Below are 25,014 nucleotides of genomic sequence, written 5' to 3'. Positions count from 1 at the left end.
TTTTAGAACTAAAACCATATGATCTAATGGGAGTTTTGATCCTAGATTTTATAGTATTACGGGACGGTATATTGTAGTTTGGTGCGACGATGGACATCAGTATTTTAAAGCCTTTGCTTTCGACCATTTAATTGTAACGTCATCTAATCAAACACAACCATATCAACAATCGCACGTGTAATATCATCTGTCTCTTTTCCCGAGAAGTTACGGCTTCTTGGAGAATAGACAAATTTCCATAAAGTCGGTTGTTTTTCTGGAGTTTCTGGCCTGTCAAATTCCTCCTTATGTTTAAGACGAATGTGCTTTAACATAAGTTCATTTCGCACAGCTGACATTTTACGTTTTTTGAATCTTCAGTTCTTTTAAAATATTTCCAGACCTTTGAAGTCACTGGCAGCATTTTAGGTCTGTTCAATTTCTCAACTATGTGATATCTAATCTACATAATAGACTATTTAAACGATGAATTATCTAATAAACTTAGAAATATTAAAAAATATACATTCGAGTAACCGAGTACCGATTTAAGTATTCGATATGCGGACATTTGATCGAGTACCCGGTTAACCTTATCTCATGTATCACATGTTTCATATTTTTGTTAAACTACTATCTCTTGTATAAACATTATAGGTTTTATCTGCGCGACACTTTTACAAAGAGATGTCAGCAATTTTACGCATAAAAAGTTCAAAGTCAAGCAAACATTTCATTTTCGAGAAGATTCGTATTAGCTTATGAAAAACAATTATAAAACAGCGTTAAACAATTTTTCAATTATGTACAAATAATTCTAAACCGTTCAACTTTATGATTTTGTTACTTATTCAACATATGTCAATCATTCGACTTAAAGCTACATAATAATTAATCATGTTGTCACATGGCATATGAATACACAGTGCAACCCGAAAATCTTATCACGTGAATGTTATTCCCGATTATTTAGCTAAATATGTAATATAAAACGAGTATGTAAGCTTAATGAAATGATATAAATAAACTTATTGCTGCATTACTGTTAACTTAATTTTATTCGCGACCACTTTATTTCACGTTTACTTCCGATGAATTGATCCGCGACGACTCATGTTCGTAACCAAGATTAATCCAGACCCTAGTTTTAATAACAACCAAACAAGAAGAACTAATTGCGGCGAGAAATATTCGCGACTACGAGACTCTACAATATTCTACTCTATTAGAGAATTCCGCTTTAAAAAAAGAAAGATGTAAAGTTAGTTCTGCTGTAACGACTTTCTCTTTTAAGCAGGGTTTGCTGATATGAGGGCATGCGTAACTTCTCCTTATATGAACTGTTATCATATAATATCCTTTTATTCTACGAAATAATTTTCGATGAAAAGCATGTGATTCATTTTATTATATAGTTTGCAATTTTGTACCAACACACTTTTGAAAAAAAAATTCTTTAAAAATAAAAAAAAACATCTACGAACTTTTTACCCATTAATTTAATATCACAATAACTTTTTAATGATATTATAATTCAATTCTGGTTGTAACGCGGTATTTGATTGGAGAAAAAAAAATAGTTTAATGGAGTACAGTTTCTTTGAAAATATGCCCAACAATTCAAAAGTTGTTTAAATCTCACGAAAATGCATATATATATATATATATATATATATATATATATATATATATATATATATATATATATATATATATATATATATATATATATATATATATATATATATATATATAACACATGCTTGTATAACCTGGGTGGTACGTCACAAGACACGTCACAATGCACCAACGTCAAACAACAACTAATCCGCTTGAAGTTACGTTTGAAATTTGAACCGATTAATATCTCACTCTAAATTTACAGTAAATTATAGAAAAATAAGTTATACGGAATAAACTAAATATCTACCCAAGTTATGTTGGTATAACCTTGGTTAGAGCAAATTACGCTTTTTCAGTATCTGCTTTGAGGATTATAAAGCTTAAACTTCCCCAACGAGTATAACATTGAGTTCATTCCTTAAAGATCAATTTTGATCCTCGGAATCTTCTGTTTTCAAACATGCACACACCTGGCGGGTGCCCTTGCCAGGGTGTTTTACCGAAAACTTTCCTCCTCTATATGGGGAGTAGCCCGTGTTTCAATTTGTATATAAAGGGGAGAATGAAAACAACTTCCTGATGACTCTTTTTAATTCACTAAATTTTCATACATGACATTTTAAAAATAAATACTAATGATTTACAAATTAATAATAATTCGCAAATTACAAGTAATTAAAGTTCATTGAATCATTAAATTTTAAAAAGTCATTACAAAATCTCTGAAATCTGAATTTCGATTAAACCCCCTGGATTAATTTACTTCAACGTTGAAAATGCGTGCAAGTGTATTTATTTTATCATATATATATGTGCATTAAATTGGGTGACAGAAAGATAGCTTCCAGATGACTACTGGAGAGACGTGTTTCAAGCATCCTCATTTATCAGCACGGGCTGTCACAACGCACTTTGAAAAATTACGCACTTTGAAATTTTTCTTCAAAGTGTGTTAAATTTGGGACCAAGTCACGCACTTTGAAAAATATTTTTAAAGTGCATTGATGTTGTCGATATTAACCCGCTTAGAACAATTTGTTTTAGGGTTTAGTCGAAATATTTGATACTTTTTATGCAAAAATGACTTTTTTGGGCCTTGTTTAGCTCAATGGAATATATTTTAAAAGGAACTCAATGCATATTCAGCTAGATTGATAAACAATTTCTCGATTAGAATTATTGGTTTTCTCTTCTCATAAGCTTACTTAGTTTGACATTTAACACATAAAAAACAACTGGAGAGAATTGAATTCGTTAGATGTGACATAAATTGCATCGCTTAGCAACTGCATTTTCCTTTTGTTGTGTATGCAGCATCTGGACCATTTAGATATTCTAGAAACAAAACTGATTTACAAAACTGATATGGATTATGGAGATCATTGCATAACATATTTCAACTGGCTTTAAGGTACCTCACTAAACCTACACTTATACTGTTTAAGACACTACGTCACAAGATGGCGATTTAAATGTTTTGTTAACCTGATTATGTCGTTCGTTTGGGTTGTATAACGTCGTAGCTCAGTGGCTAAATTGGTCTTCAGAACCGCAGATCATGAGTTCGAATCCAGCTGGACCTTTTGTTCATGTTAACTGAATTAAATTTTTAAAAATGCAATTATTTATCAAAAATTGCACATTTGTTTGCCTATTAGACTTAAATACTTCTTTTCCATTATGATATCTATCATAATCAAGTAATTTTCTGCTGATTTGAGAAAAATTTTCACAATGTAGTGAGCCACCTTCATTCGTGTGCTAATAAACAGACATGATAAGACAAAATGAAACGTTACACTGTAGTTGTGGTTCGCGAGATAACAAAAAATGCATGTTCTTATTCCCATTTAAACTATGCATTTCATTGTATGATAATGTCATTCCTATCAGGCTATTTGCAAAAAATTCAAAGGATTACTGAAGATTTGAAAAAGATAAAAAAAAAATCTGGTCAAAATACGTAATATAAAAACAGGTAATATTATACAATTATTTTAAATGTTTAATTGACATATTGTGGAATCTTTAATATACGTTGACTCCATTTTCGTGATATTCGTGGGTTGACCTCTCTCATGCAAGAGTTTTCTTCCTCGACAGAAACAAATTTAGACTTATCTTTCTAATCGAAACTGAAAACCGTGAATTAATAATTTTTTTCACAAATGTAATACAGCGGTGTATCACACCGTATGTCATTCCATCTCCCATTTTTCGTTAAATGAATGCAGTTTTCACTATCTCCTCCGCTCGGTTCTTCGGGTAACCAGTTAGTAAAGTTTATTAGCGTGTTCGAATGGTCCCATAAATATCCTCCCTCTGTGCTTCTGTCGTTACCTCCTGTCCACGCGCTGCAACTAAGGTAATTGTTGCTGTCACAATTGTCTGTCAAAGAAAGACACAACAGTTTCCATCATTGGTTCATTTGGGAATATTTACATTTACAAGTATGTTTCTTTATACTCTGTATTAACCTTAGAATAGCAAGACAGATTAATTTCTTTGTATTTCAAGATTTCTTTCCTCATATGAACCTATAGCATAGAAAAAACGTTTATTGCTGTATATTGACATTCGCAAATGTTAACGTTATTCCTTATATAAGCCTATAAAATAGCAAAGACGTTCAAACATTTTTCTGAAATTTTTAATGACATCACAATGACTACTGCACTCGCTAATTGTTTATAACGTTTATAATTAATAATTCTAGGGAGTTTGCCTTTCTCATAAGTAAATAATTATAAACAGCCATGCTAAAAAGTTCACCGAGATATGAACTTGATTGGTAAATCATATCTTTTGGAAAACCCTTTCGGTTTCACAGGAATTAATCACGTGACTAACCAAGTTCATATTCCAACTAACTTGATAACAGGATGTTCATTGCTTATTTCAGTTTTTTAATTTAAGAAATAAACAGCAATTTAAAGTCAGACGACACGTTCCTCGAGAATCTTTTTTGTATATCCTCGTAATAAAGAGTTCCAATAAAAAAATATTAATTTTATAATTATTTTAAAAAGGATAAAAATTTAATTGTATGTGGTTGTGTGTCTAGATAGATGGCCGAGTGGTTAGAACCGTTGCCGCTCACTGCCAATAGCGTATAGGTTCTAGAGGTCGTAAGTTCAAAGCCCCACTCCGGCCGAGATAGAGTTCCAATTTAGTGAATTTTGCTGTCCTGTATATGTATTTATTTTTATATCAGCAATTCAAGTGTGTTTTTAAGAAGATCATATAGGAAATTGCATACTCTAGTACTTTGAAGAAATGCCTTGTATGGTACCCTAATTTTTGCTAAAAAAAGCTTGTCAAAATTGTAGTAAACCATCAACAAATTCCTGGAAAAAATTATATTAAATTGAGAAACGTGTCGTCTGACCTTAAAAGGTTCACTGGGACATGACGTCGGTTAGTCACATGATCGAATCCTGTGAAGCCCGAAGGGCTTCTCAGTAGGTTTGATCACGTACCAACCAACTTCCTCTCCCTCTGAACTTTTTAATATTGATGTTTATTACTTATATTTACGTTTGAAAAAGACAAAAAGTTTAGAATTATTAAAAATACCGAGATTTTATGTTTAAAATAATCCAAGCGAAAAGCGATAAGCGCGTGCTATGATCATTGTGACGTCACGAAAAAGTTCACCGGGATATGAATTTGGTTGGTCACGTGATCAAATCCTGTGAAGCCCGAAGGGTAGTCGGGTTACCGAGACCCCTCTGGTTTTATTATTGTACATTTGGACGATATTTAATAAAAATACACATACATGTGGAAAACGTGCAGTTAAAATCAAAGGGAAAATTTCCAAGATAACTTCATTCACATACTGTCATTTTTCCTCTAAAAATTTCACAGGAACTAAAACAGATTACGGAGAATGTTGACATCTTTTCTCCATTTGGAAGTCACTCGGAATACCTTGCATAATTTTTTATCGTTTTCGTCCGACCTTAATTATAGCTGATGCAATGCAAAATCCTAGTGGACTTTCTATTTCTAGCCGTGTATTGAAACATGAAAATCTAGAGGGGACGTTCCAAAAGAGAAATCTTGGGATTTGTTCATACTATTGAATGAACATCGTCTGAATTAAGAAGCATTTATAGATATCGAATAATTAAGGTAAGGTTTGCGGTTACAGGGAGATAACTCACACATTTTCATTGTGACGTAACACCAACTACCCTTTATTTCAGTTATGACGTCAAAATTTAAATGACGTCATAATTGATTTCAGTTTTTTTTATTTCGCGGTTTTTTTTAGTTTCAATGGAAAAATAAAAGGACACAAGCATTTTATCAATTTCCAGAAAAACGAAATCCACATCATATGGTTTTGAATAGTGTTTTAGAAACATCAGATAACACATATTCTAAGATACGTATTTCCTGAAATCGGTGGACTTGGAAAGGTTTCAAATAAGATGTTTTCGTTAACATAATAGTAGTCCAAAATTAAGACCTTTGTTGCATTTTATTCCTTTTTTAGATAGTTCATCAGAAATTAATAAAAGTGAATCATGATATTAATAGTGATATTATTATCGAACATTTTAAGCATAAATAACCCCCATTATAGTCACATATCAAATGTACATATTTTCACGAAATTGTTTCATTTCATCAAAATGAAAATTGGAAATCATGAACTTTGACCTTTTGTAGTTATAAAACGGGACGGGCAAAATTCATTTGAATTTCATGAGAAAAAAGACTTTAGTATAGTGAACAAAATGGTATGTAACTTTGGTACAACCTCTAAAAAATGCAAGCCGCAAACCTTACCTTAAAGAACATATTCGGCAAAAATATTTTGGGATAAACTTTAACTGAGTTCTTAATTGAGTTCCAGCTGAAATCGGCTCTTGAGGTGTTTTTCCGAGCTTTGCCGGAAACGTCCGAAAAGTTGCTATAGGAACGTATAGTTCAAAACATTTTAGCGATGACGCAATGCTGGGACGCAAGCGGGCTTTTTACATTACAATACTAAATGAAACTCAAAAATATCAAGAATTTAATATTCAGTTGAACTATTGCTGAAAATTATTTTAAATATTGATACGGAAGTCTTTGAATATGATAGGGTGATTAATATACGGTCGGGCGTAATCAAATCTTTGATCAAATCTTTAACCACGCCCGACCGTATTTGATCACCTCATCATACACAAAGAATTGTTTCTTAATGATATAATTTATACTGTATAAATCCGTGCTGGACTGATGATATAATGAAAGGTAGTAGATCCCGCAAATAGTGTCACTCATAAAAATGAGTTGAGCAACGTGAATTTAAAACAATATTAGAGGCAAACCACCCAACCCAAAAATGACGCAAACACGCAAAATGTATACATTCATTTAAAAATACATATAATCGTCTGTGATAACCAAAATCACCGAATACAAATAACCATCTACCCCCCCCCCCCTTCCCCCTCCATCTGCGAGATATCAAACAAATAACAATTACCTTTCATGATAAATGAAGCAGTCAGCCAATCGGATTCCTCTTTACTGTTGATCTCCACAAGGTAAGAGCACAGCTTCTGACACTCCAACTGTTAATATATAATCATAAGTACTAGTATAATTTTAGAAATAAATGCAAAAAAAAAAGAAGACAAATAATGAATATTACTAAACCTGAAGATTAGTTTTCCACCTTATAACCAATGTGTACAACGTATTTATGTCTGTACCATAAACAGTGTTAATTTTAACAAAAAATACCATAGACCCAACCAATACTGCTTTTATTTTTTTTCTATGTTCATGCAAGTTTAGATATGCACAATTATTTACTTTAATGTGGTGGCTGATTTGCTTTAAATAAGATATATTTAACAACAACAAAACAAAAAAAAAACAACAAAAAAAACAACCCCCTCCCCCAAAGATAATAATAATAATAAAAAACCAACATTATTTTTATCAAACATTTTTTAGTCTTCCTTTACAAATTACCTTGGCTTCTTCCCAAGTGGCAGTTTTTTCTACATGATAATAATAATGTCCCATGTACGTCCAGTTTAAATCTGTAAAAATATCCATTAACATCTAAATCTGCACTGATAAGTTGTACAGCTTAAAGTTAATAAAAGACTGAACTGAAAATAAAATTTAAATATTTAACAATTACGGTAAGTATTAAACTTGTAAATAGGTAATTAATTGCCATGGACACTAATTTAAAATTATAAATCGCTAATTAATTACTCTCATTTGGTAAAAAAAAAAAATCATACGTAAACAAAAATTGATGAAGCTTTTACCGGTCTTCTACAAAATTTAGACTATTTTCTCTAAGTTTTTTTTTCTTTGAAAATCAAAATTTAAAAATTTTATGCATATCTTCATGGTAAAAAAATCAAACCAAATATGATCTTGCTTAATCTTAATCAAAGGATTACTTAAGGTCAAGATCTAGTAAATGAAAGATGCCTACAGGTTTATGAAATTCTAGATATGAATTCGTTTAATGATGCTTCATAACAATATCTTTGTTTCATATGTTGTACCGGGGCTTAAAGTTTTGGTAAACACAATGAAAAATCATGTTTTAAACTGTCATTTTCAATGAAATATGAAGGATAAAAGTAACAAATTTAGGAGTTTTGTCCATTTTTGACGTACGAAATACATCTAGAATGCCTACAGTCTCTCCAAAAACGGCATTCAACAAGCCCTTGACATCCTCTTTAAAATGATGTTAAATTGAATATAGGTACCGGGATTACATTTCCCGTGATTAAATATAGAATGTCAAAATTTTGTTTTATTTTCTACATAATTCCTTTAAAGCCGTGAAATACGGGAAAAGATTCATCAAATCAATTATGACGTCATAATGGTTCTAGCAACAAAAAGGCAGTCTTGAATCATTTACTAGATCTTGACCTTAAATCAGTTTGTCTTTTACTAAATTTTAATCTAGAGGGAAAAATTGTCACATGGCAGAACAATTTTTCATAATAACATAATTTTTACTGTACATTGAATTTTTTTTAAAATCAAATTGCTCTCGTTTTTAGCTAAATTGAATGTGCGTAGTGAAGCGACTTTTTTTAACCTTACCGGTAACATTAATATAAAAACAATTTTTATAAAAAAGACGCTCCTTTAATCTGGGTCAAAAGGTAGAACCATTTTAACAAGAGCTTGGACTTTGGGTAGTTATGGAAAACAGCAATGTGACGTAAGCCTGTTTATTTCATTACTAGCCACTCAGCCATGGCTCTTTGAAATCAGCAAGATTTGTCTGGCTTTTGGGCTAAGACTACGTAATCGGTGCATAATTCACTTCAAATAGCGTCATTTTAACTTGTTCTGGCGCAAGGTATAGATACTGAAAGTCCAAGGTCTTGTTGAAATGGTTCTTATTACGTTTGTTTGAATATAACCGCCGGCCATATTACAGAACGAGTTTCGATGTATATTCATTTCTTACCTTTTCGGAAACGAAGTAGTTGGTCATTTTTCGAACTCAAAAACTGATACGAGTAGCCTGGCTTGTTTACGCAATGGACTGCGTTGCACTGTTTGTTTGTTTCGTTGAAAAGAAACTCTGTGCAAAAGCTATCTTCTGTGCACACCGTTCCACATTGCAAAATACTAAAATTTGGATAAGACACCGTTAAAGGGTAGTTAGTTGCCTCGATGTCCAGTACCGAGTAATAAACACTTCTCTGCTTACAGAAAACTTGAAGAAATAAAGTGACGAAAACATAATGCGATGTTTGGAACATGTTTTCTTCTGCGTGTCCCTTTACCGTCTGTTTTTGAACAAGTCGTTGCGTTAATTTTTAACTTAAAAAACGAGATCGATTTCTAGATTCGTTAATATTTCATCGTCAAATCCAACCAATACTATATGTGTCTCAGTCGTGACCTGTATATATGAACGATTTTAAAGTATGCAAATTAACATTTAAAAAAGAGGTTTGGAGAAAACGAGTCTCTTTGAAACAACAATTGTATGCAGCTTGTTTTGTTTGTTTTTGTCTGTCCACGAAATATACTGTCGGGTTTATAGTTTATATTAATAATATTAATATGAAATTATTTGGATGGCTCAGCTTCAGATATTTATGAATTACAATGTATCTGTAGAATCTAACATTCTTTGCATTATTATGGGGTACATTTGCGTGATCAAATCCAACAAAGCCCAAAGTATTGCATATTTCGTTTTTGTTGGACTTTAAATCCCATGTACTGTCACGATTAATGCAACAATTGCCCACGAATTGCTAAAAGTTAAAAATCACCATTATTTGCCATGTCAGACTTGCAATAACTCTACAGACGGTGCTTTTTTTAATCTAGTACGACTCGACTACGATGTCTGCTCGACTATGTACGATGTGTGTGCGATAACAGGACGAATTGTGGTAATGCATATACGATTAAGTATTGCACACTTTGAGATCTTCGTACAAGCAGATAAGATGGGAGACGATTTTTAAACGATACTCTTACGAATGAGTACGAAACTGTACGATTGATACACGATATTCCCACGAAAAGATACGAGTTTAAACGAATATGTACATGTAACTGCGTGGTGTGTTAATTTATAAAGTGATCATTATACAAATTAATAATTGCATTTTTGCGAAAAATACTTACCTGGATTTATTTTTTTTTTTAATTTGACAACAGAAGATTATACAGAGTAATATTCCTATGAATTATAAAAAAAATTGAAAACAAGTACACGTAGTGTGGGTTAAGATTACCAACGAATGCCATATGGAGACAATGTTTGCAACTGTGACTAAAAATGTTTTAATAGTTTGCTGACATACGTTTATTAATTGTTGTATTTATAAACGAACAAGAAGATCGTTCGTTGGTGTGTTATAGTTCATAAATGATTTAATAATCATGAAAGCGGCAGCAGTAATTTTTGATTTATACCATGAAAATTATTAATGAAGAAAAAAAATGTTAAATGAAACATTACAATTATATCTAAAATTTTGAAAGACGATGTTCTGCAAGTAACTTGCATAGTCACTGGACGATGTACTTAGGGATCAAAAAAAGAGTACTATTACGAAACACTGACTTGGCTCGTATTTTCGTACTTACTTGTAGTTCACTCGCAGAACTCTCGTATTGCAATCGCCCCCGATCGCCTGTTTTCGTATAGTATTCGCAGCAATTCGAACTACATTCCCATTTATTTGGAGAACATTTGGGGAGGACTTGAGAAACAATCGCATAAACTCGAAAAATACTCGGGGTAGATCTTAGAATATTCGTAGCAACGTAAGTTCTACGAAGTTTCGCATTTTTTCTAAGAATGTCGAAGATTTATTGCGACTATATGCACGAGTGCAGAGCGAGTGTCGTGCGAAAGTCTACGAATACTTAAAAAAAAAATCGTACTGTGGGTACGATTGTTTTGAACATTCTCAAAACATTTACCGTACTTGGCGATTTGCACGACTATCTCTATGGTGAACCCCGATCCCTGATGAAGTGCGGTTATTGAATTCGTACAGTATCGTAGCTCAACTGGTGACAGTGTGACAGGGGCTTAATATGAGAGAGAGAGAGAGAGAGAGAGAGAGAGAGAGAGAGAGAAAGAGAGAGAGAGAATCATTTGGGTACATGATGTTGGTACTCTTAGTTTATTGAATCAATCAAATGTCGGGCCACATATCATTACTCTCAAACCATATACTGGGTTTAAAAAACTAATATACTCTGTAACTGTTTGGCTAAAATTGAACATGTGAATTTTTATGTTGAATAGCTTTTTCAATTATATCAATTAACTGCGCTTGTGTACGAGCTACATTTATGAACGACATGGTATGTTTAAAAAATTTGCATCACCTTTTTGTTTTTATTGTGCATCAATGATTAATAAAATTGCCTTGTTGAAAAAAATATTGCTGGTCTGCAAAGTTTTTTCCACATCAATAGAAAATGAATTATGTACGTGTATAAATATAAAACTGCTTGAATATATTACAAATATGTATAAAGGAGTTAAATCACTCATCAAGATGAATGGCAGGGTGTCTGTACTGGCCAGTGAAATGAGGAAACTTTGGTCACTTTTGTAAATGCGTCTTTATTTTATTTTGGAGGGTGACAAAACATGTAAGATGTATGACGAATGACGAATGACGAATGACGATTTACTACAAAAAATAGAGAAAAAATATTGTAAATAAACTAATTCAAAAAACACACACATACAAATTCATCCTAGTAAATATATGGTTGACAATGATGAAACGTATGACTATCAGATATATCAGTATAACCTAATTCAATTAATCACAATAAGATATGCATCTAGAAACATAAATCTGAAATGCTCTAGCAAAGTTTGGCGACAGAAAAATGTAAACAAAGAGGCATAACTCTAGACAACCAAATGAGATACATGTAATATACATGTTGCAAATGGAGTTACCTCCCCTAATATATCAATTATAAACCTAACATAATCCAGCAAAGTTGCACACATGCCTCATAATTACATATAAGTACCTATATATAGCTTTATCAATATATCATTAATAATGACCTTGAAATATCCATGCATATGCATAAATAGTAACTTTATACCTACACTAAAGTATGAAAATTATCAAATGTACTGTAATATAATTCTACTGCACAATGTACATATGCATTGGAAAACATTCTAACAATATACATATTATAACACTCACCAATTAAGTAGTTTCCTCCAGAGAAAAGTACATTCAGTACAAAAGAAATGTAAACATGAGCCCGCCTAACACAAGTTCACGGGCTCTACACAAAAAAAATATTGAGCTCAAAAACTGATGACGTCAGATCAGGTATGACTAACTGCAGTACCAGCATAGATATGACTAATTGCAGTATTGGCGGCAACAACCCAGCCCCCTAATTGTGGAATGAATATGACACAATTACGTCGAAAATACTCTACATCATTAAGTTACAAACAACCTAGTTTTTATCAAATTTGTGTCTTGACTAGCAATTGTTCCTAGAAAATGTCAACAATGAACAAACATTCAATGATCACAAATAATAATACAGAAATTTACACGAGTTCGTAATAATCAAACAGTTCTAACAATCTCCTTCTAGAATCCGGCAGAGTTTATCAACGGGGCGGATCAGAATATTTGTCGCAGTTTTAACTTTAACTTGTCGCACAAGTCCATTGCAGTCCGGTATAGTTTCACAAATAATGCCCATAGGCCACGAGTTTCTCGGAGAATTAGAATCGACTATTAACACAACATCACCAATTTGCAAGTTCCGTTTGCTTTCTTGCCACTTCTGTCTTTCTTGTAAAAGCGGTAGGTATTCCCGTACCCATCTATGCTAAAACAGGTTTGCCATATATTGAACTTGTCTCCACCGTCTCCTGTGATAGATGTCGTCCTTATCAAAAACTCCTGGAGGCAGGTTCTGCTTCCGCTTCATTAAGAGCAAATGGTTTGGTGTAAGTGGTTCCAAATCAGAGTGGTGATCTGTATTCTTCGTGATCGGTCGATCGTTGATCATCTATTCGATTTCACACATCAGGGTATTAAGTCCTTCGTCGTCCAAGGTCTGTTCCCTTAGAACGCTGTTCATGGCCTTGCGAATAATTCGAATGATTCTTTCCCACACTCCACCATGATGTGATCCAGCTGGTGGGTTAAATTGCCAGTCTACATTCTTCTGTAACATTGAATTTTGAATCTGGTGTTGATTCCATTCCTCAATGGATCGGGCAAGTTCACGTTCGGCACCAACAAAATTAGTTCCATTATCAGAACGTATCTTCGTACCTTGTCCCCTTCTGGCAATAAAGCGTCGCAAGGCATTTATGTAAGAATCAGTGTCCAATGAAGCTGCTACTTCCAAATGTACAGCTCGACTTGCCAAGCAGGTGAATATTACGCCATAACGTTTCACACGACTTCTCTTTTGTTTTACTTCGAACGGTCCAAAGTAATCGACTCCTACTCTGCTAAATGGTGGTTCATCTGGAACGATACGATCCTTTGGTAGATTTGCCATCTTCTGCTCTTCAACTTTCGACTTGAATCGTCAACATGTAACACATCTTGATATCAGCTTCCTGATGGCTGACGGAGCATGAATAATCCAATACATTTCTCTTAACTTTGCCAACATATGGTTTCTACCACTATGCATCAGTTCTTGGTGAATTTGTCTAAGAATGATTGTTGACACATGATGATCTGTGGATAGAATAACTGGAAGTTTCATCTCTGCTGGAATACTTGACTGGTGTAGTCGACCGCTGACACGTAAGATTCCATCATCCAAAAATGGATCCAAGTTCCTGATTCGACTTCTACGATTCACATGAGAGTTTCCTGAAACAATAGCATTGATTTCTGTGTCAAATTCTTGTTGTTGAACAAATTTCAGTATTGACTTCTCTGCCTCTTTAAGGTCTTGGTGCGATAGAACACTCTTATCATATGATTCTTGTAATATTGGACTAGAATTGAGTCTTTTCATGTTCACACGCCTTAACAATTCTTTCCGCACTTTCAGAATCCATGCCACTGTTCGTTTCAACAAGTACCACGAAGAATAATGTTGAATCAACTTGTTAACACACTCTGTAGAATTGTCTGAATTCTGTTGCTCTGCGATGACTGCTCTGACGGTAACTCTTTTCACCTCTGGGTCATTGTCCAATAATTCTGTATCAGCGATCTCCATTGAATGTTTGGGCCACTGATCCCAATAAAAAAAACTTGGGGCCTTGATCCAGTTTTCTTGCATGATAAGGCTGTTGGCTGATATACCTCTTGATGCGTAATCAGCTGGATTGACTTTCGTGTTAATGTATCTCCAATTGCTTGGCTGCGATCCTTCATGTATCACTGCTAGTCTGTTAGCAACGAAAGTATGAAATCTTGCTGTTCTGTTCTGAATATAACGTAATACTGCCATACTGTCGGTCCAGAATATAACGTGATCGATGGGCATGTCTAGCTCGGTCAGTAACAACTTGTTGGTTTTGACGGCTATTGTAGCTGCCGTCAACTCCAGTCTTGGAATGGTTGTCTGTTTAAGTGGTGTAACACGAGATTTTCCCATGATGAAGGAACAATGACGTTCTCCGTCTGTATTCTCCAGTAGTAAGTAGGACACTGTGCCATACCCTGTTTCGCTTGCGTCAGAGAAGTGATGTAACTGCGTAATGACTGGATCGAATCCAAAGGGCTTGATACCCCTGTTCACTTTGAAGTCTTCTAGTTTCTGGAGGTCCTGGTACCAATGATTCCACTGAATTACGAGGTCATCTGGAATTCTATCGTCCCATCCTAATTGCATCTTGCAAAGTTCTTGAAGGATACATTTGGCCTTGAGTACGAATGGAGCCAAAAATCCTAAAGGGTCATATACACTACTGACCATCGACAGAATTCCTCGTCTGGTAAGCGGTTGTTCGTTCAATTCCAGCTTGAAGTGAAAGAAATCAGACTCGACGCACCACTGGACTCCAAGGGCTCTTTCAATCGGCAAAGTATCATAATCTAGATCTAAAGTCTTTACTTCTTTAGCTCTCTCTGACACAGGTATTGAGTTCATGACATCTCGACTGTTGCTTATCCACTTTGAAATGTGAAAACCACCTTTGTCTAAAAGTCTTTGTAAGTCTTTCACTAAGATTACAGCCTCGTTCACAGATTTGACAGACTTAAGACAATCATCTACATAGAAGTTTTTGAGAACGGTGTTAACAGTCTCTTCACTGAAATATCCTTTCCAATCCTGAGCTGTTTTTCGAAGACAAAGGTTGGCACAACTAGGTGAAGATGTTGCACCAAACAAATGCACAACCATTTGGTATTCAGTTACACTTTTCGAAGGATCTCCATCTTTCCACAATAGGAATCGAAGAAATGAAGCATCCTGGAGAGGTACACGCACTTGGTAGAACATGCTGTCAATATCACCCATTACAGCTATTTCATCTTCCCGAAATCTGATCAGAGTTCCAATAAGTGTGTTTGTCAAGTTAGGGCCTTGTAACAACTGATCATTTAGTGAAGTTCCCTTGAACTTGGCTGCACAATCGAATACAACACGCAGTTTATTCTTCTTGGAATGAAATACACCATGATGCGGCAAATACCACACACGTCCATCATTTTGTTGTAGGTTCTCAGTAGGAACTTGCTGTGCGTAACCTTCGCTGATAATTTTGTCCATAAATGCTTTATAACTGTCACAAAATTCAATGTTGTTTTCAAATTTTCGGGATAATGAAATCAGTCTCTGTTCTGCTTGTTTTCTGTTGTTAGGCATTGTAACAGTTTTAGATTTGAAAGGTAAGTCAATGATATAATGTCCATCCTCAAAATGAACTGACTTTTTTACCAATTCTAGGAAAGTTTTATCTTCCTTTGACGGCTCTGGAACATCATCGATCGTCCGCTCACAAAAGTCATGATTAAACTGGTATCTTATCTGTTCTTCTAATCTTGCATCAATGCGATTGACCGTGACGAATGTGTTGAAAATGCCATTTTCTGGAACTGTGTCGATTGGTCCATTGATTACCCATCCAAGGATAGTCTTCATAGCGAATGGACCATTGTCTTTACTAGGAATTATGTCCCATGGTTCCATTGCTTTAGGAACATTGACACCAATTAACAAACCGATATCACTATCTATTGGTATTCTGTCAATGTGAATGTCACTTAAATGCGGCCATCTTTGAAGGTCCTCCAGTGAAATTATGTCTTTCCTGGACACAGGTAATTCTGGTTGTGTGTAAATAGGAGGAAGATCTATTGGATTGTCACCATTCACGTCAGTTATTTCGAGTCCAGAGAGAATATAACAATTTTCTGTTGTCCCATGGTTGTCAGATTTAACAAAGTCTTTTTGCCTTCAACGTGAAGTAAGTTTGCTATTTTCTCTGTACAAAATGTTGCTGTACTCCCTGAATCCAAGAAAGCATATGTATTAATGTATTTGTCACTGTTTCTTGATTTCAGTCGCACTGGTATAATGGGAAGCGCTTGCCTCACAAGTTCCCCAGCCCCCATATGCGCTGCCGAAGACACAGATGCTGACGGTACAGACAATCTGTTGTTGTTCTGGTCCGGAGGTTCAAAGCTCTGTCGAGGATCGAAGTGGAGTATAGAAGGATGAAATCTCTTACAATGAATACAATATGACTTGCGTTGACAAACTCCCTTCTGGTGTCCAGATTTTAAACAAGAAAAGCACAGTCCTTTCTTTTGTAAAACTGCATATCTGTCTTTCAGAGGAAGTTTCATAATGTTCTTGCACTCTTCCAAGGAATGTGACGAACCTTCACAATAGATGCATGGTTTCACAAAGGCACAACATTTTGGTTTGTATTGAACAGCAGCTGTGTGATTTTCTGTAGATGAATGGGACTCCATAGATTTTGTAGCAAAGTTCAGGCTCGGTCTTGAAAATGTGTTCACTTTTTCATTCTGTCGTTTTGGTGCACTTGAACTAGAATTCATGACTTCTTTTTTCATAGATAGGGTCATTCGCCTTTTTAGCTTCTTTGCGGACGAAGTTTACCAAGTTTTGAAATGTAACAGCTTCTTTTCTGTCCTTAAGCTCATACACCACATTTCGCCACTTTTCTTGTAAGTAGAATGGTAGCTTCCTAATTAGAAGTTTCATATTTTCTGAGTATTCAAGAACTCGAGCACTGTTTACGTTATTCACAGCAAATTGACACTCGGTTAAGAATATTGCATAAGAGTCTAATGCCTTCGAATTGTCTGGTTGAATTGCTGGCCAATCCAACGCCTTCTTGACGTAAGTATGAGCTACAACATCCGGATCACCATATCGATCCTTAAGTTCATCTAAAGCTTGTAGGTATCCTCTTGACGATTTACTACAAAAAATAGAGAAAAAATATTGTAAATAAACTAATTCAAAAAACACACACATACAAATTCATCCTAGTAAATATATGGTTGACAATGATGAAACGTATGACTATCAGATATATCAGTATAACCTAATTCAATTAATCACAATAAGATATGCATCTAGATACATAAATCTGAAATGCTCTAGCAAAGTTTGGCGACAGAAAAATGTAAACAAAGAGGCATAACTCTAGACAACCAAATGAGATAATATACATGTTGCAAATGGAGTTACCTCCCCTAATATATCAATTATAAACCTAACATAATCCAGCGAAGTTGCACACATGCATCATAATTACATATAAGTACCTCTATATAGCTTTATCAATATATCATTAATAATGACCTTGAAATATCCATGCATATGCATAATATAAAGTTAAGACATATCTTAGGAAGTCCATAAGATAAGACTGGAATAGTGTAAACGGATAAGTAATGAACTTAGAAAAAGGTTCTTTCCTAAGATATAACTTAGTCCTAAGTATGCTCTGTGAAACGGGCCCAAAGGGTACGATAACCTAATCATTTAAGAAATTTATCAAAAAGTAAAGCGTGTCGTTTTCACAAGCATGTTTAAAATTGACACGAATGGTTTTGGTGTCTGCTTATTAGTCAAAGCACAAGTCGTACAATTCACAAACAAAATGTTTTTAATCCCTAGAATTAACAACATTATTTGTACAATATTTATATAGGTTCCAAAATTGAACTGTTCTATTGGTTTTGTTTAATATATATTATATTGTAGTTCTTTTATTTTGAATGGAACTATAACAATGATAACATGCAGTACATTACATTAAAAAAACAAAATGAAAGTTCTATTGAATAAACTAAGTGCTGTAATCATACATATTTTAGAACGAAATTAAGTTTGTCAGCTACATATATAAAGCGTGGAGAAGCTTGTATAACTTCATATAAACAAGCATTCCGAGAGTATTGCATAAGCAATACACGTCCCCTACGGTTTGTATTATTCTATGAAAGCTTCCAAGCACACAACTATTTCAGAGCTATTGTAAACGAGATGTCATGCTTTAATCAGAGATAAAAGAACAGAGGAAATTAAAACTATATAGTTGATATAGAAATTAAATAGGAAATAGGTAAAATAATACTCTTCATTTCATCTCCAGTAATTTCGCCAAGTCTATTCTGTATTCGCTGGTAAAAATTTGTAAAAACAATGCACTGTTATGCACAATATCATTTCTTACCGTCTTCTTCAGCCCAACCCGACAACGAACCCGATTGTAATAATACAAAAAAACCCTGCCGATTAAATTTACAACACAATGCTTGACACTATTTTATAGAATTTATTTGTTTGTTAGAAATGATAAAAGGAATGGTACAGGAAAAGGAATGGTACAAGTAACGCACGATATTATTACTGACTACATACTGACCTCGTTTATTCAGTTACACACCGAACCCGATAACGAACCCAAACATTAAAAAATTGGAATATAAAAAATTAATTTTCTCGAAAAAATGTCAATCAGACGCTACAAAAGTGTAAACTTGATCTGTAGTTTGACATTTTGAAGCTGTTCAGCAAGTTTCATATTATTCCTCAAATGCATAAAGAAAAAAAGTGTGGAAAACTGAAGTGGGACAGACAGACGGACTGACGGACGGACAGACAGACGGACAGACGGACGGACGGACGGACAGACGGACTGACGGACGCAGAGGAAAGCTATAGTCCCCTCCGGTGACACCGGTAGGGGACTAATAATTCAGTGTTTAATCTATCTTTCTGTAAGTTTATTAAGAAAAATGTCTTTTTCTGCTTTGCTTATTGGAGTCACATTAAGCATGTTTTATATTATTCATTTAGATTTGAATGGTCGAATAATGAATGCAAATGATCACACGGGTAAAACGTTATGACAGTGTTTTGTGTATTTAACACATGATTGCTTCAGAGAATACTTTGAAATAGATACTGTGCCTTAGAAAATAATCTACATTTTACTCTTACAGCGTAGAAAATGTATAAGCACACACTAGTCAAAGAAATTATTTGTGAAGTTGTGTTCATATCAAATAGGAAAGAAATGGGGACGAAATTTTATTCCTTTATTGTCTTTCTTTTCCGCCCTATAGAAAGCCATACTATAGAATCTCCGATCCTCAGCAATGTTCGATAACTCTAAACTATCCGGAAGGTTTTTGTATTTGTTACACACATTCGCCTTTTATTTAGATACTTAATTGTTCCTGAAGTATTTTATTTTATCATTTTTTTCAACAAATATTCATTGGCAGTGCCTCTCGGCTTGCAGACGAACTTTGCAACCTTCTTGTTAGTCCCCTACCGGTTTTCACCGGAGGGGACTATAGCTTTCCTCTGCGTCCGTCAGTCCGTCTGTCCGAAAATTAATTTTTTATATTCCAATTGTTTATGTTCGGGTTCGTTATCGGGTTCGGTGTGTTTTGAATAAACGAGAATAGTATGTAGTCAGTAATAATATCGTGCATTATTTGGACCATTCCTTGTATTGTTTCTAACAAACAAATAAGTTCTGTAAAATAGTGTCAAGCCTTGTGTTGTAAATTTAATCGATGGTTTTTTTGTATTATTACAATCGGATTCGTTTTTGTGCTGGTCTGTTGATTCGGGGTACAGATGATATTCATAACAGTGCATCATTTTCGCAAATTTCTACAAACCGGTAGGGGACGTGTATTGCTTATGCAATACTCTCAGAATGCTTGTATTATATATAGAGAGCGTCTATTTTTCTAAAATTTTTGTTTTAGGTAATTTTGGGGCAATAAATAGATAAATTAGATTAGAAATATGTCATAAAAGGATAATTTAATTTTTAAAAAGAGTAAAGTGCCTGGGTCTTTATGCTTGGGGGTGGGGTGGAAAGGGGGGGGGGTGTGGGTGGGGGCGATCTTGTCCTCAAGCACCTGTGTTGTAAACAGAAAATTCGCCTACCCATGTGTAATAAACCCTTTAATGTGTTATTCATGCATTTAGAAGTCCTTGCAACCTGAATGCCGCGATCAAAATTAAAGCCGTAACGTTCGAGACAGGTGTGCATGTTTAAACGTCAGTAGCAATTGAAGAGCGATCAAAAAAAATATGGCGACCAAATGTTTTTATGAATTCATGTCAAATTTAAGTTCAGTTGCGAAGCAATTATTTTTTATTCATGCATCATTATCCAACAATCGACAAACAAGTTGTACATTTTTTTTTAAGCAGGGTGTTAGCGCGAGGGGGTCTTTAATGTGAGAGGAAGCCGGTGTGCTCGGAGATGCGTTCGGTGTATTTACCAATAAAAACACAACAAAAGATAATTAAAATAGTAAATAAATACATTAATACGATATTTTTATTTACTATAAACGTTCCTTAAACGCCAATGACTGCTCTGTATTTTCTACCTGGTGATTGGTTCGTGCAAACAGATGTCGAAATGGCATATTTGTCGCCATATATTCCTAGAACCAGAGTTTACAATACTGCTTAAGTATGTACTTAAAATGTTTTTAACAATTCGGAAACATTTAATCCTTTAAAAAATATTTTTTTTAATCCTTGAATACTTTAGTCATTGTTTAACTTAGCGTTCCATGTGTTGAAATGTGATCCATTTTATTTTATATTTTTTTTATTCATACAAATCTGTATACTGGTAGGTGATTTCATTATTTTCATAAATTGTTTTCATAGTAATATCTTAAGGCAGCATGTTTACTCTGCCCAAAACTGATTATCTTGCACGTTCAAGTTCTTTATTCCAAGATTTATAAATTACACAGTTCTTTGGTATTTGAAGTATATGTAGATAGTAACTGTTTAACTTTATAGATACTTGGTTTTCGGGAGTAGTATTTTTTAATATACTTTTCTCTTAAACTACGAAAAGATTGACAAATAAGTAAAAAAAATTAATTCATCTTCAATCTCAGTTAAGTTGCAAAAGTCACGTGTTAAATTATCACACCCCCCTGTTTCAATCTTTAGGTCATGTGAAGACAACCATAATTAATTTACGATATTTTACATGAATTGATTTCTTTAGATAAACTTGCAAACAAAAGTAGTCAACAACATGTTGATACAATATACATTTTGATGCATTGCATATAACATGAACAACTTTTTCTTTAAAGTCATCAAACATTCTATCATATAATATGATATCTTACATGACAGATTCTTTCATACATATCGCACTGGGATATAAATTCACCATGCCTAAGGTAGCAAGGGACAGTTTCGGATAAAGTACCCGTCAATATTTTTGTAAAATTGAGAGTTGTTGTACTTGAAGGCTTATGAGTGTTGCTAAAATTTATGAAATGATTTTTAATGATTATCTCTAGTTAAAGGGGTGTCTTTTGTTGAAATTGATATGCAATATGTAGGCTTCATATCTTAGGTACATGAGAATCAGAAGTAAAATGCGAAACCTGTGGCTATGACTGTTGTGTTGACTTGACACAGTGCAATTGCAAGTTACAGACAGGAGGTAAAATAACACGAAAAGTAGGTGGATGGGACATTGTAAACTATACACCGGTATGTTTCTGACATGTGATAGTGCAACATGCACGCGGTACGGAAGGTCAACCCTCTGCAGGGAAATAGCTGGGTGAGGTCTAAAAAGCTGAAAAATCATGAAAAATTAGCAAAAAATGAAAGGGTCGAAATCTCATAAAAAACCAGTATGTAGAGAATTTTACAGGTTTTGACTAGTAATTTTCTTCAGAAATTGGTGATTGGCCTTATAAATAGTGAATTAAAGGTATTTGTGCTGAATGGGACCTGAGGAAATTCTAGTTACAGAGTTCCGAAGACATGCATCCTTTGGCTACAAGGAATCGTATCAAAAACTGTCCCCTGCCACACTAGGTGCAGAATTCTTTGATTACTTGATAAAGTAAAACGTAACTGGATTACCCACTGAACCAGATACATGTACTAATTATTTAAATAAACCATACAAAAACAATCATTAACCGGCCAAATGAAAAAAATATTCTATTTTCAAATGTATATCAACAAAGATTTTAACCTTCAACACATAAAATGTTCTGTATTATAACGCATGCTCAGCAACAAAACTTTTAAACTACGTACAGTAACCCCAACAAATTGTTTAATTACTATAAATAAAAGCACATACTTATATTATTTTAGTGATAAAGAAAAGTCTCGAATGTTATTATATTACAAAACAATACCAAGCACAACGATATCATATGATTCACAGTTCATACCCAATATTAACAAACATAAAACAGAAGTTTTAAAAACAAAAGTAAAATCTGTTTGTTTCTAGGTATGACTTAACAAATTACGTACGTGTTATTCGTACAAAATAATAAAAAAATCCCAGGCAACATATATTCCAAATAATTTTTAACATAACGACATAAATCTGTTGAATATGAAGTCACACACTTAATGTTCATAGCGGCGTATGTACCTTTGAAAAAAAATGGATACAGAGGGACGCATATATTTATAAAGTAAAATCCGGTTATAGCAAAGTCCTAGGGACAAACGAATTTACTTCGTTATATCAGTAATTCGTTCTATCCATATAACGAATTGTGATAAAAGGGGTTTTTTTTGCTGTCATTGATTATGAGTGCAAAAAAAACATAATAAATGAGAGCAAAGTAGTTTATTTTTTCTTTATATCTAGAGAATGATTTACGTCGTTAGTTGTATTTTCTCCAGTTTGATGTTTCATTTGTTAAGTGCACAAATAAAATAATTAAAATAAATTAAACTAAAACGAATAAGCGAGAACTGCTTTCTTAGAAAATGTTGAGGACTTGTCATTAGCTGAAATAAAAAGATTGACAACGTGCACTTATATTCCATTGATTGTATTCGACTAGGTAGCCTGTTCTTGACACAAAACGCTGCTGCTAGCTGTTAAAAGTTATATTATTTTAGTGATAAAGAAAAGTTTCGAATGTTGTTATATTACAAAACAATACTAAGTACAACTATATCATATGATTATCAGTACATACCCAATATAAACAAACATCAAACAGAAGTTTAAAAAACAAAAGTAAAATCTGATTGTTTCTAGGTATGACTTAACAAATTACGTTCGTAGCTGTTAAAAGTTATATTATTTTACTAGAATGAGCGATGTGGCCCTTGGGCCTCTTGTTTTATGATGAATTGTTTCAAAAGAAATGCTTTCATTTATTGTCTGTTAGGTTTTGCAATAAAATGCACATCAGTGTGATATTTTGATTAACCCTGCTTTAGTTCTCTTATAACTTTTTCCGCCTCAGTTGGCTAATTACCTCACCTAGTGCAAGTGCACCAAGAGGGAAATTCAGGTTGATGTGGCTGTAATGTGTCAGACAGGGGTTTGATTGCTCCAAAATGTCCAACATAAAATTGGCATATCTGTTGGCTATTTGAACTTAAATATGTTGACACAGGTCCAATGTCATGTTTTGAATATGTCTCTGAATAAAACAATATTAAACATTTTAAAGTGCAATTCTCCAATGTACACGTGGAACTTAGGTTTTTTTAGACAAAAATGGCTTATATAACTTCTATTTATACATAAATTTGCCTTTGCCACCTCTTCTTTGTTTTGTGTCTGTTTAGGGCAGTGAAATCTGACCTCTCTTCGTGTCTGTCTACCCCGTCCGCGTCCGAGTCCACTTGTAGATCTAGATCTTCTGATGACAGATCTCGGTCTCCCTCTATCATAAAAATCCCCAGCAGTTGACGATGATGATTAAAATATTACAGAAATAACGTCTAATCTATAAATGCCGTATTCGTCATATTGTCTAATTTACATTCTTTGTCATTTTTCACAATACGACATCACTTCTAAATAAACCGTTTTTAATAGGTTTAAATGCAATGTAATCTATTATTTGATAAGCAGAATGCTTACTTCCGTTATTATTATTAACATATATCTCTTGAAATAAACACCCAATATTTGATAATCATCCATAATACAAATGTTACTAACCCCAGTTCCCATGTCTTGTCGTGAAATCGAAAGTCAGGTGATCTTGTCTGTTAAATATTCAGACTTAATTTCGGAGAGTTTTGTTTTGTTTGTTTCTCGTTTTTAACTTAAGAACATTGTTCTTATAATCAAAGAAACAATTAGAATATTCATTTATAAATACATTTATAATACGAAATAAGTGCTTTATTGCCCAAAAATATGTTTCATAATCGGACTAATCAGTTTTGTACAAAGTATAAAGTCAAAATCACTAACATTCAAGCCAGTCACTAAACGCCTATCCATTTACTACGCATCTCAATCTTGCGTATTCCTTTTTTCATAAAAACAAAGTGGATCAAAGCCATACGGGTGTAACATCAGTTTAACCAAAAAGATAACCTATAGACTGTTGAGCTCATGAATGAAAAAAGTTGCATTGACCGAAGAGTCAGAGTAAGCGTATTAGGAATCCGTTATGA

The 25,014-nt window shown here is 33.8% G+C and overlaps 2 protein-coding genes and 1 long non-coding RNA gene across 3 annotated transcripts; all 3 read right to left on the bottom strand.

The window, feature by feature from the left end:
- Nucleotides 1-3,433: 3,433 nt before the first annotated feature.
- On the bottom strand, nt 3,434-9,293 carry LOC136273177 (uncharacterized). The gene is made up of 4 exons (XR_010711394.1): nt 9,068-9,293; nt 7,585-7,655; nt 7,091-7,178; nt 3,434-3,990 (listed from the first exon to the last, which is right to left on the bottom strand). It is a non-coding gene; the product is annotated as an uncharacterized lncRNA (long non-coding RNA).
- A 3,856-nt stretch (nt 9,294-13,149) lies between these two features.
- On the bottom strand, nt 13,150-13,650 carry LOC136275676 (uncharacterized). Its single transcript, XM_066085334.1, has one exon. It carries the CDS (start codon nt 13,648-13,650, stop codon nt 13,150-13,152), a length of 501 nt encoding a protein of 166 aa, XP_065941406.1.
- Nucleotides 13,651-13,680: 30 nt separating this feature from the next.
- LOC136275674 (uncharacterized) lies at nt 13,681-24,276 on the bottom strand. The gene is made up of 4 exons (XM_066085330.1): nt 24,188-24,276; nt 17,185-17,509; nt 16,651-16,745; nt 13,681-16,513 (listed from the first exon to the last, which is right to left on the bottom strand). Exons 1-4 carry the CDS (start codon nt 24,274-24,276, stop codon nt 13,681-13,683), a joined length of 3,342 nt encoding a protein of 1,113 aa, XP_065941402.1.
- Between the last annotated feature and the right edge of the window lie 738 nt (nt 24,277-25,014).

Source organism: Magallana gigas, chromosome 1, assembly GCF_963853765.1.
Source record: "Magallana gigas chromosome 1, xbMagGiga1.1, whole genome shotgun sequence".
Taxonomy (NCBI): Eukaryota; Metazoa; Mollusca; class Bivalvia; order Ostreida; family Ostreidae; genus Magallana; species Magallana gigas.
Note: the sequence above shows the minus strand (reverse complement) of the source record. Positions and strands in the feature narration are given on the sequence as shown.

Coding starts and splice junctions, on each gene's coding strand:
- LOC136275676 (XM_066085334.1), bottom strand. CDS start 13,650: ATGGCAAATCTACCAAAGGATCGTATCGTTCCAGATGAACCACCATTT.
- LOC136275674 (XM_066085330.1), bottom strand. CDS start 24,276: ATGATAGAGGGAGACCGAGATCTGTCATCAGAAGATCTAGATCTACAA. Junction 17,510..24,187: donor GTAGACAGACACGAAGAGAG/GTCAGATTTCAC, acceptor TATTTTTTGTAG/TAAATCGTCAAGAGGATACC. Junction 16,746..17,184: donor CTGTTACATTTCAAAACTTG/GTAAACTTCGTC, acceptor GATCCTCGACAG/AGCTTTGAACCTCCGGACCA.